Raw genomic sequence first — 12949 nt, 5'->3', positions numbered from 1 at the left:
AAATTATAGTGTTCTCAGACACATTTGATGAACATATAAAAAGACTGGGGGCCATTCTTAAGTGTCCCCAACAAGGCAGACAAACTTAATCCAAGAAAGTAACTCTTTGGAGCAAAAGAAATCAAAATACTTGGACACCCTGTGTCAAACGAAGGTGTGTGGCCGGACCCAGAAAAGGTGAAATCTACAACGGAATCTCCTAAGAGTATTAGAGATGTGAGAAGCTTCTACAGATTATGTTCTTATTACCGTCGTTTTATCAAAGACTTTTGTATCAAAGCCAGGCCACTCAAAGAGTTGTTAAAAGCTGATGTTAAATTTATCTGGGGTGGTGCTCAACAAGATTCTTACGATGTGGTGCGAAAAGCTCTGACGAATGACACTGTATTTGGTCTGTATAATGAGAAAGCACCTACAGAACTACAAACAGATGCCAGCGAGTATGGGATCAGTGCTGTTCTGCTGAAAATTTCGGATGGAAAAGAGAAGGTTACAGCCTATGCCTCTAGGTCACTTACAAAAGCCAAGAGAAACTACTCAACTACAGACAGAGAATGTCTTGCTGTGATCTGGGCCATGTGCAAGTTTCGACAGTATCTCTATGGAAGGCCATTCATTCACAGTTGTTACACGTTACACAACATCATTCACTTTGTTGGTTGACAGGTGTTAAGGATCCAACAGGACGACTCTCCAGGTGGGCACTATGTCTTCAAGAGTATGACATTACTATAATGTACAAACGTGGAAGAAAACACCAAGATGCCAACTGTCTCTCAAGAAACCCTGTGCAAGACCATCAAGACTTTGATGAAGATAGTGTCTGTCTCGCTGCACTCCAGGGTTTCTCTGCTGAGCAGGAGGTGGACACCAAGACATCTCAAATTATACTTGCATTAAATTGGTCAGAGGATGTGAAAGGACAATTTAAGGTACTTAATGGATTACTTTGCAAGAAAAACTTTGATCCATTTGGAAAGTGGTGGCTACCAGTGATCCCTAAACACATGCGCTTAGACATTCTACAGAAATTCCATAACACACCTGAGGCCGGACATTTAGGATTTATTAAGACATACAATAGGATCCGCAAGAGATTTTTCTAGCCAGGTTTATTTAGGAGTGTCCGTCACTATGTGTCGCACTGTCGAGAGTGCCAGAGGAGAAAGGCAGTTCCTCAGAAACCACCTGGGCCAACTCATACCAATTCTACCAGCCGAAACGCCTTTCCAGCGTGTTGGGATTGACCACCTCAGACAATTTTCAACGTCTGCTAGTGGCAATAGATGGATTATTGTTAGCACTGAGCACTGATTATCTGATGCGCTATGCCATTACAAAAGCCGTGCAAACAGCCAAAGCATTCGAGGTAGCCAAATTCATCGTGGAAGACATTGTATTAAAACACGGTGCCCCAAGGTCGTTAATTATGGATTGAGGAAAAGTTTTTCAATTGAATCTTGTGACAGAGATAAACCATCGGTGCAACATTACTCATCACATGACTACTGTCCACCATCCGCGAACTAATGGGCTTATTGAATGCCTTAATAAGACCTTGGCCGACATGCTATCAATGTTCGTCAATGTTGAGCAGAGCAACTGAGATGAGGTGCTGCCTTTCGTGACATTTGCCTACAACACCACCAAACAAGACACCACAGGATTTACGCCATTTTTCCTGGTGTGTGGGTGGGAGGCAACTACGATGATGGACAATGTGTTTCTGTTACATCCTGATGACGTGGACAACGACTACATTGGCCAGATGTTAATCAGAGCTGAGGAATCTCGGCAGTTAGCTCGACTCTGCACGCTGCAGGCTCAAGAAAACGATCGCCGAAGGTATGAAGCGTGCCACAGCCCTGTTGTCTACCAACCTAATGACCTTGTCTGGATCGTCACTCCTGTTTGGAAGGTTGGTCTCTCTGAGAAGCTCCTCAGGCGATTATAAGACAGCTGTCTGATGTTACTTATGAAGTTGAAGATTTCAACCCAGACACAAGGCGATGAAAGATCAGAGATACGGTCCATGTTCTTTGAATGAAGCCCTATAAGGATCCTGCAACCCAGCCTAAATTTGAAGCTCCAGTGACTGGCAACAAGTGGAAATGTGACGAAGAGCATAGTGGCAAAAGAAGTTGTAAGAAGACCACCACTAGGGCGAGAATCAATCATTGGGAGTCGGAGTATGCAGGACCGATGACTCGTTCTCACACTAGGAGAACGTAACACTGAGTCATTGTTCTCGTAAGGAGGGAGCAATGTTGCAGAAGAAGCCGAGTAGCACCGTGGTGTAGTGGGTATGATACTAAACTGTTGCATGAAGGGTTGTGAGTTCAAAACTCACCTAGACTGTACAATTTTAATTTCTATATTTGGTTCGAGTACATTCTAGAAGTAACAACAAATGGCAAGAATAATTGTACTGAAATGCTCTATAGCTGTGTATATAACGTATGTATTCTTGCCAGAGGCAGTTCGCTCCACGCTCTTGTATTGCAAGTGCTGAATAAACCTTTGTTAAGTGAAATTAGTGTTCATCATTCATCTAATTACGCCTTCTTCTACAAGACCATATGTACTGGCAGTTATACTTTTTGAAACAGCCGAAGTTTAGCATTAGTGTCCAGAATGTAATTATGTAACAGAATACTATGTATTTAGGCATTTTGTACGGTATGCAAACTTAATTTCAAATGTTGTTACTCTTAATGCCATGTATATGTTCTGCTTGCACTTTCATGGCAATTATGTTTCGTTTGGAATATGTTCTGACGATGGGTTACACCTGAAACCTGTCAGCAAATACAATTTTTAACAACAAGTGATCTGTTGATTTTGGCGACCTAAAAAAAAATAGTGATATGAACCACCCTTAGACACTCCATTTTATATTCCTGCAAATTGTTACACTCGGGTATTTGTACAAGTTGACTGATTCCACTTGTGACTCATTACTATTGGAGTTAAAGGATACTAATACTCTGTATTTTGTGAATTGCACAATTTTTCAGTTCTGAATATTTACAGCATGGTTGCCAAGACTTCGGTTCTTTAGCCATGCCTTGGCCCGTGCGCCATAGCATTTAGTTGAACAGCACGTTTCCCACTACTGGCACGCCGCACTGTCTGAGTGGGAAGATAGTGAAGAAGGGTGAATGGCAAACATGCTGTATTTAAATGGCAATACTGTTGTACTGTGTATAGCTTTGTTTCATATTTCTCAACAACATACATCACAAATGAAACAAATTTTCAGTACTACTCGCTTCGTTTGGCACGCTGAAGATACCTCATAATTTTTATCTCATACAAACAATAGGTATACAGATGGAGACAATTTCACAGGCTTTTGCACTCAGGTTCCCATGCAATGGTGACTTATTTAGTTTCATAATCGAAAAAAGCCTTTCACACACATATTTTGATAGAAATATTTTATCCCATTTGCAAAATCATCATGGAGATGTGGAAACTGTACCTGAGGAAAACAATGTAGACACCCACGATAGTTTTAACATAATAGGACTTGTCTTTAAAACAGGAATTACACTGCAGATCAGTCAGTTATATGTGCCTGTGGACAGGGGCACTTTCAATTAAATCAGCAAACAGTTCAAAAACAGATGTAAGGTTGGTAGTGCCCTTAAAAATGGTTGGCAGTGTCCTTAAAAACATTTAGAAAACTATCATCATAATTCTTTCAAACCTCGCATTTTCTTTCATGTGTATAAGCTTAGGGAACTGGATTGTGTTTTTTGTCAGAATTTCTCTCTTATACAAAACAATTTTATTTTTAAATGCAAATGCATCAAATGACAAATAAGTTTATTTCACATCCCAATGTCTTACTATGGGCAGCATGCAGTCTTGTTTACTTAAAATGTGAGGGCTGCAATCCATTCCAGATGTTCTAACTCTTGTTTCTGCACTCCTCCTTCCTTCATACATTCAACAGTAGCAGGCTTTAAATCGAACAATCATTCCAGACACACCCCTCATCTTAACCAACATACTTTGCAGTAATATATAAAGTCTCCATACTTTTAATTCAGTTACATTAAAAACTGTTGCAACAGACAGTAGAGTAATGCGACTTTAGAAGTTCAATTTAATTTCTTCACCTGGCCCATACCTGCAAATTTGGCACAAAGTACTACAATGAATCCAGCCTGTTGATTGCTGTAATTTCTTGCTTTTCATTGTCAAATAAGGGTTTTAATTCTTTCTGCGTGGTATTCTAATGTCCTTTGCAACTGCATAATAGATATTGGGAGTTGTTACCCCTCTTTTCTGTCATTCACATTAATTATTAATGATCTGTGTTGATATGTAGCTTGACTGTCTCTTTTTGTGCAGACACTGGACCTGTGAATGTCCATCATACCACCATGATACCATGAACAAACAGCAAATGGTAAACAGTGCTGACGCCATGATTCTGCTGAACTGAAGAGAATCGTGCCGGCCGAAAAATGTTGCACCGCAATACTAAATGAAATGTTGCGTTGTACTGGGTACTTCCCAGAAGGAATGAGCAAATCTGGGACAGGCCGGGCCTTGGCCTGCCCGTGCTCCCCACACACTATGTCCTTGTGAAGTTTAGCCCACCGAGACTGGCCCTGATTTAAAGGAAGTTGCCAATCTTGGATATTGGATTGCAGCTTTGCAGATTACTGTTGCTACCACCCTTCTTTTACACACTTGTGACCAGTGGTTTCTTCAAACCACCAGGCACAATTTTTTGTTCGAGGCTCCTACGGTATGTTGTGACTAAAATGGGGCTCAATCTGCTGCAACTTTTCTATAGAATCTCATAGTTTCTATCGGTCTGTTGGCCTTGTTCAATTTTAGCAATTTCAGTTTTTTCTTAACACCACTAATACTAATCTATATATTCCTCATATCTGCTGTGGTGTGTTAATTAAAGTGGGGCAGTACTCTTGTATCTTGAAAATGAAGTTCTGTATTCCTTTTTAAATGAACATTTGAAAATGCAGTTCTGCATTTGTTCTTTCACTTTGTTAATCTCAGTTCTGGTTCCTGTGTCATTCGCGAGTATATAGCGAGAATACAGTATCACTGATAGCCTTCAAACACAACCAGAACTTCTGTGGGTTTTGTAAAAGAGATTCTGATAAGATTCTGATACTGAAATCACTGAAGCGTTCATGCATCACCCTTTGGCAACCAAACACATTTCATTCAGTATCTCTTTATTTACAACTCTATGATTTGTTTTACACCTACTGTGCTAATTAATGTTTACAATGCCATGTTTTGCACAAAGTGCATTATACATGTTTAATGCGAATGTCAAGGTTTGTGACAGAGTGCAGAGTTCTCTCCAATATCTGCTGCCTAAATACATTTTTCTGACAGTATCTGCATCCTTTTTGATCGTTTTCCAACCCCTTTTTAATAAAAATTTCTCTGCAAATCTTAACATGGATTTCATTACTGCAATCCGTTTTTCAATAGCTCTCGAGTGCTATAAAAAGAGGAACATTTTCATTACAAGAGAACTAGAAAAAAGATAGTTGCCACAACAGCTCATTGGTAAAAAGTTATGAGCATCGGATCATACAGCAAGTTACTTGTTTCTTTGTATATTGTTTCTTGTCACAAACCTTCTTTTCATATCCCAAGTTATTTATGATCTGTCTAGGATGTCCATGTTTTATCAGGCATCTTGCATACAACTGAAGCATGTTTACAAGTTCAACAATCTTTTTTCCTTATATATTAGATATTATTCTCATTTCCAGAATGAAAAGAAATTTTTTTACAAATACTATGCTAATGAGATATGCTAATAATCATGGGAGATCCATATCACCTTTAATTTCAGAATCTCAACTCAACATTAAACTATAAGTGATACACGAAACATTACAAAATGTAAATACAGCAAATGCAACAACAAATTGATCCTTACTGGAGAGTGGTATGTTGCTTTCTTCCTGAGACTGGAATCTCCATTTGAGAACACCAACATCCGTATGCAAAGGAAAAGGCTTAGAGGGATTCTTTAGGCCAATCTGACACTTGTTCTTGAACAACTCTTTGTCCAAATTGGGATGAGTCTACAAGGGAAAAAAATTAAGTTTCATCATCTTGTCATGAGAGATTTTTTTCATACATCTTAAATGTCACTTTCTGCCTTGAAAGTAACTCTTCTGCCATGCATTAATGCAAGCACCACCTCACACATTCAAAATGCACAATTTCACTACATCATGTCATTACTCAAGCAATGGAAACAGTTCATGCTGCTACTTATATCAAATATAGGTAGTTGAATTAAGGCCCCAATATCAATAAGCAACATGTAAATGTATATGGAACAACATGATAAGAGTTTATCAGGTTGCTACCATGTGACATTTCACATAAAATACATGGGTTTGTATTTAAAATATATCATCAGCCAACAAAGAGAAGAAACACAAAGTAGTAAAAAGAAAAGGGAAGATCAGTTGTTAATGCCCCAACAATGGCAAAGTCATTAAAGATGGAGTGCACACTGGCACTGGGGAATGTTAGGAAGAAAAATTACCGCCTTTGTTCCTAAGGAACCATTTCGGCATTTACCTAAACACTGAAACTTGAACTTTTTGTACATCTACAACTGTAGCGGAAGTCAAATTAACTGTAGTGGCAGAGCTACCCTTTCTTCTATTTTAACATATTGTTACACTCCAAAAAAAAAACTTTATTTATAAAAAGAACATTCAAACTGAATCATACATTATTTTCATTTGTGACGAGATTTATTTTAGGATAACAATACTATAGAAAATAAAATTATGTTTTCACATAACCACGATTTCCGAACACAAACAATGTGTTCATGTATATCATATGCTACCTTCTTGCATTCCAACACAATGCACTGCTGTCTGCATTTCTCACTCACTGGTTTTGTTTTCAGTATTTGACGCACTGCTGATCACAGCACAGGAAACACATTTTCACATGTATTATTCACTTGTTCATGTCTTAGACCTTGACTCAAATCTTGCAGAAACTACTTACAGCTGATAACTTTTCTTGTAATTGCTCTGAAGTGAATCTATGAATTTATTTCAGCCAAGTCCAACATGTTGCAAAATACTTATACTGAAGCTGCTATCGTAGAGTATTTTCCAGCTATTTGGTCCAGTACATCCACTCCACATCTCATTTTATTAAAAAAAAAAAAAAGATATTCTATGGTTTCTGGTAGACATTTTGAATAATCCCAAGTGTACTGAGAGCAAGAACATATTTATTTTTCTTGCCTTGATAAAAAGACAATGCTGCATCTCCAAGATTCATCACAGCAGTTACAAACAGTGAAGCTTATGACATGTTACTGATGTACCTCTCTTCTCAAACGTTTTACTGTATCCACTAGGCTTATACCCTTATTTTTCAATATTTCAGTCATGTGCAAAGACATGAAAAAAATTATCTGATCTTACATTCCTTCCACTTCTACAGAATGATGTCATAAGCTTCAGGACGATGTATTCGGAAAGAGTTTGATTCAGTCATCAATGTTCATCCTTTGCCAGACATGGAAATCAAATCAACAAATATATGGTGTTTACATCTGCTGCCAACAAAAAGCAATGCTAAATTTATCTGGATAACTAGCCACGTACTGTGTAAATTCAGAGGTTTTAGTGGGGAAAGAGCTGTTTATTAATTGTGATGTTCTGTCCTGGACTGTACTGCAGCATATAATTTTCAATTAAATGAGTCTTTACTTCAGACACCAAAGTAAACTTGTCAGTTATCAAAGTGCAAAAAATTCATAATGTCTCCATCTCTCTCTCTCTCTCTCTCTCTCTCTCTCTCTCTCCACCGCATTGTGAAAGAACTGTTGTCCGCAGCCTTTTGACCATGTGACCTATCAATTTCTAGTTCCTCCACATAAAGAAACATAATACACCACCTGTTGTTTCCAAGTTGCCACTGGGCTCCTCTCTCTGTGCACAGCTTTATAGGTTTTAGCATAGTGTCACATTTGAACAGCTGCTAAGAACTAGCAGAGCTGTGAATTTTGATGTTTCTCTTCTAAAAGTGGTGTTGGTCTGCTGTCTGTCACAAAACCTTTTGCTTTTGCAGCCTGTAAGGTGCATTCAAGATTCAATTCAAAGCCACCAATTCTGACTCGCCTCTTCCAAATAGTCCACAGAAACCTTCTGAATGACATGCTGGTTTTGGCAAAGGTATTTGTCTTGCTTCTATAAAAGTAATTTGATTCAGCACGATCTTGAATATCATTATCACTACTAGTTTCTGCTTGCCTTTCAATTTCACCACCTTTCAACTACCTCTGATGCCAGCTGCAGCTGTTCTATGTATTTCATTCCTTCCTTATCTGACAACTTAAAAGCCATTTTCAATACGTGCTTCATGACTTGCACACGAGCAAGCATTCAGGATGTAGCAAGACAGAATAATCAACTCAGAAGCTTCAGACTAACAAAATTCTAAAACTTTCAACTGAACAATTTCTGCATTTCTAGTGTGAAGAGACTTTGGAAAACCTAAGTCTGTATGATCTGAACAACCATCCTCCCAGTGTAAGTCCAATATTTTCGTCATTGCACTTCCACTCATTATACAATAATAAACATATCACTTTACATGGATCAGAATGCTGGCAACAAAGGCCAATGTTTCATTGTCTGCCTTATATGTGCACGCAATATGGCTGTGGCAGCAACCGCTGCACTATTTCGTACTGTATCTGCTCAAATTTCCCGTTATGTGCAGTACTGAGTTCACCTTGTAGGAATGTCAAAGTCTTGTTATTTTTCTGTGTACTTTTGTTACTAGTTTCAGAATTCCATTTTGTCAAACAAAAAAATTTGCACAGATACTCCAAGCCACAGTACAATAACATACCACACCAGTTACGATAGTGGCAGCCACTGTTGTTTGGGTTTGACTCTGGTAACCGAGACTTGAAGCAGAGCAATATGACAATGGTGAGCAGAAGAAAATGTGCAACCTAGCTCAATCTCTGGTAGTTTACCATGGCAACTGATATGTAAACAAAGAGCTCTCAATCACTTTGTTATTATAATCAGGAAATAAGTGGTACATAATACATGGATAGCACTCAGAATGTTCATAGCTTGAGAAAACAACTATACATTTAGGACAAAACCAACACTCACTTGAAAATTCAATACACTGAAATCAGAAAATTGAGTATTAGGTCTGCATTACATTGCCAAAGTTCCTTGACAAATCCTTTATACAAGCTAGGTACACATACTAATTTTTATAAAGGATGTGATTTAAGTACCCCAGTACACCATCAAATATTTTACAGAAACATCTTTTAGAAATGATATTTTACAAAGAACTCTTACAGTGTAATATGGTCCTTATACACTTTGTATTATGTTTTTATTCCATGAAAACAACCAAGGAGAAAAAGGGCTGTATAATCCAACTTCAAAAGACGAATACACAGAATGTTTTGTGGCGCAAGAGTGTACAAAATGCACAAAGGAGAGAAGTTAGTTTTACAAAAGACTGAAGTATAACAAAGTGACGACACAGTGTAAAGTATGTGCACAGTTGCAGGCTATGCTGGCAAGTGTTTATATTGCTAAGAAGCAATAGAACAGCTTCGCCAGCAGAAAAGCAAAAATAAATTTAATGCAATACCAGTACACATTGCCTCCTAATATGCTTCAATAAGTTGTGGCAAAATGTGGGTGGGGAAAAAAAGATAGTATTTATTCAAGTGTACACGAAATAATCAACACATCTGAGACAGTGTATTTCAGATTCATTCAGTTCCTTCTATCTTCTGAATAGGACTATCTCTAAAAGCAGGAGGAACTTCACGATGAAAATAATAACTACTTGAAAGCAATCAAGATTTGTACATGAACTACTGTTGTCAACTAAACACACAAAAGTAGTTAAAATATGCCACAACAGATGGCCTCTGCACACATTGTATAGGAAACTCAACTTATCTTGGGATTCATCCCTAACATATGGTGCACGAGACACCAGTAAATTTGTGATACATCCACAATGTGTTAATATAATATTGCTAGCTACTGAGGTTTCATAGGATAACAACATTAAAATTGCTGCTTCTGTTATTATTCCACCAAACACAGTTAACCGCCTTTTAGATCTCTAGAGTAATCACAATTAATGTTGGCAGGTGATTTACAGGATACAGTCCCTCAAGTGAGAGGGGGAGGGGAGGGGCAGAGAGAGGGGGGAGGGGGAGAGAGGGGGGAGGGGCAGAGAGGGGGGAGGGGCAGAGAGAAGGGGAGGGGCAGAGAGGGGGGAGGGGCAGAGAGAAGGGGAGGGGGAGAGAGGGGGGAGGGGCAGAGAGGGGGGAGGGGGAGAGAGGGAGATAGAGGGAGAGGGGGGGAGAGAGAGAGGGAGATAGAGGGAGAGGGGGGGAGAGAGAGGGGGGGGGAGAGAGGGAGAGAGAGGGAGAGAGAGGGAGAGGGGGGGGAGAGAGAGAGGGAGATAGAGGGAGAGGGGGGGGAGAGAGAGGGGGAGGGGAGAGAGAGAGAGAGAGAGAGAGAGAGAGAGAGAGAGAGAGAGAGAGAGAGAGAGAGAATTTTTTCTCTCTTGTTCCTGCTTTTGTACCACTACTGTGAATATGGGAAAGGCACAGCTTGGTTACAATTTGGACACTGATGCGACTTTCAAATACTAAAAGTTATTTATTCTCTACTATACACAATGTCAGTATTACAAGCTTTTGAAAACACTTGTTTCATTTGAACAATCTATAACACCACCATATTCACATTGCTAACACAAGCAAAGTATCCAAAATGCGAGTAATGGACCCACAAAAAATAGTAATACCGTTTATTTGAACAGTAGCACATTGACGGAAGATACTCTAATTCTTTACACATTAATTTTGATCCAAGTTTTTACATCTCAAGTCAGCAATTGGAGTTCACCATTTTCAAAGCCCTTGCATCAGAATATTCATAGAAAACGGATTCTTTGAATTTTGCTGCAAAACAAGTTCTTTTTTGAAATTTCAACATTTTAATACAAAGAAGATTCGCCCTTTCCTTACATATTATAGCTGATTAAGAGTACAAAAAACTATTCTGGGGGAGAAAAAGCTACCGGAATTACTGTAAAGGGTAATGTGCATCCATACAGTTATGAACATTCGTTAAACAAATCTCTATACAGTTATGAACATTCGTTAAACAAATCCCAAGTATCAGCATACTCCTTTCCTCTGATTATTTTCCATTTTTATGAGTGATGAATTTATCTATATGATTTGGTTTTAAAATGGTAATGATTCAGTTAATCTGCTATCAATAAGCGAATATGGAAAGAGGTATTTCATGCAAGAGCTGTACTGGTGGTAAAAATTAAGATTACCCACTTTGAAATGGATATTTTCTTCCCCCCAGTTTCAACACTTTGTTGACAGTGAACCTGCAACTTTATTAAATTACTTAAACTGCTTGTTAATGATTCTGTCAACAGTTGCAGTATTTATATTCGGTGACTATTTTCAAACCTTGGATTGTTATTTTCAAGCCTCGCCTACTGAGGCTGCACTGACAGAGCTGCTGTTAATAATAATAATCATCAAATTGGCGAAACATGCTTTATAAATGTTTGAGAATGAATGCCATGATCAACACATGCCTCTTAGCAAGTCAACATCAAACTAGAAATATTGTTTAAAATGCAACAATAAAAACAAGAAATTAGAACAAAATGTTCAATTTACTGAATTAAATGGATGTTAAGACACAAATGCTTATTTCCAAGTGTGCATCCACTACAATCGAAACAATAAAGGAAAATTTCTTACCTGTAACTGAATGCCATGTGTATCGTTGTTTTCTAATTGAACTCTTATGCGTCCGTATTTTTCATCTACAATGCGCAGGGTTATCAGGCCATGAAGCTCAAAACTTTGCAGACCACCATCACGTCCTACCCTCAACAATAGCCGTTCCTCCTGTCGCATATGTACGCTGAAAATAATGCAGCAGATGGAATTTGAAAACTTCATTTTATTATTATTATTATTATTACTACTAAAACAAGTTTCTTATTTACAGCTATTGTCTTTTTCTTGGGGTAGAGGGGGGGGGGGGGTTGCGGTAAGGGGGAGGTTGAGGGTTCAGAATGTAATTCAATTGTAATCTATTCCTTTGTAGTTGCACTTATTAAATGTGTAGTATATCTGCAATTAAGAATGAGAGCTCTGCACTGGCATGAGGCAAATACTCTGAAATCAAATGATCCCAATGTAACTAAATGATCAATCTACATAAAACTGCTAGCCTTTGCAACATTTCAAGAAACTGTTTATTTGTCAGTTTCAAGTGCTGCTCAATGATTTTTTTTTTTTTTTTTTTTTTTTTTAAATATGCAAAATCCTTTTTCTGACACTATTATTTTAACTCACTTTCCTTCTGATAGATAATTCTGTGTCTGTCTGAGAATTATCTTCGAAGTTACAAGTTTGCCATGAACAAATGTAAGATGAATGGAATCATTTTAGGCTAGAATAACAGTACAGATGAATAACATGAAATATTTTGAGGAGTTACTCATTTCTCATTCTGCTTGAAACACCTCTAGCATAAGAACGTGATCATTTTAGTTGGCCAGTAAGTATTTACCTGACTTTAAGGTTTCTAGTTGGAAGGCTATTATTTTGAAGTTGAATTTAATTTGTTGTTACTTGCAGGTTACTTTAAGTACATCTACATCTACAACTACACAGATACTACACAAACCACTGTATGGTGTGTAGCAGAGGTTACTCTGTACCACTACTACTAATTTGCTTTGCTGATCCACTCGCAAATAGAATGAGGGATTAAGGATTGCCTATATGCCTCTGTGTCAGCCCTAATTTCTTGAATATTATCTTCGTAGTCCGTATGTGCAATGTATGTTGGCAGTT

General features: G+C 38.2%; 1 protein-coding gene across 1 annotated transcript in view; it reads right to left on the bottom strand.

Moving 5' to 3' along the window:
• Positions 1-12949, bottom strand: part of LOC124777401 (coatomer subunit delta) — a 119641-nt gene that overhangs the window by 23544 nt on the left and 83148 nt on the right. Inside the window, exons 7-8 of the mRNA XM_047252796.1 lie at positions 11843-12008; positions 5942-6089 (exon numbers count right to left, since the gene is read on the bottom strand). Of these exons, the coding sequence (XP_047108752.1) occupies positions 5942-6089; positions 11843-12008 (314 nt within the window). The remainder of the gene's footprint in view (positions 1-5941; positions 6090-11842; positions 12009-12949) is intronic.

This window comes from Schistocerca piceifrons, chromosome 2, assembly GCF_021461385.2.
Source record: "Schistocerca piceifrons isolate TAMUIC-IGC-003096 chromosome 2, iqSchPice1.1, whole genome shotgun sequence".
Classification (NCBI taxonomy): Eukaryota; Metazoa; Arthropoda; class Insecta; order Orthoptera; family Acrididae; genus Schistocerca; species Schistocerca piceifrons.
The sequence above is the reverse complement of the archived record's forward strand: the minus strand, read 5'-3'. Positions and strand labels throughout refer to the sequence as shown.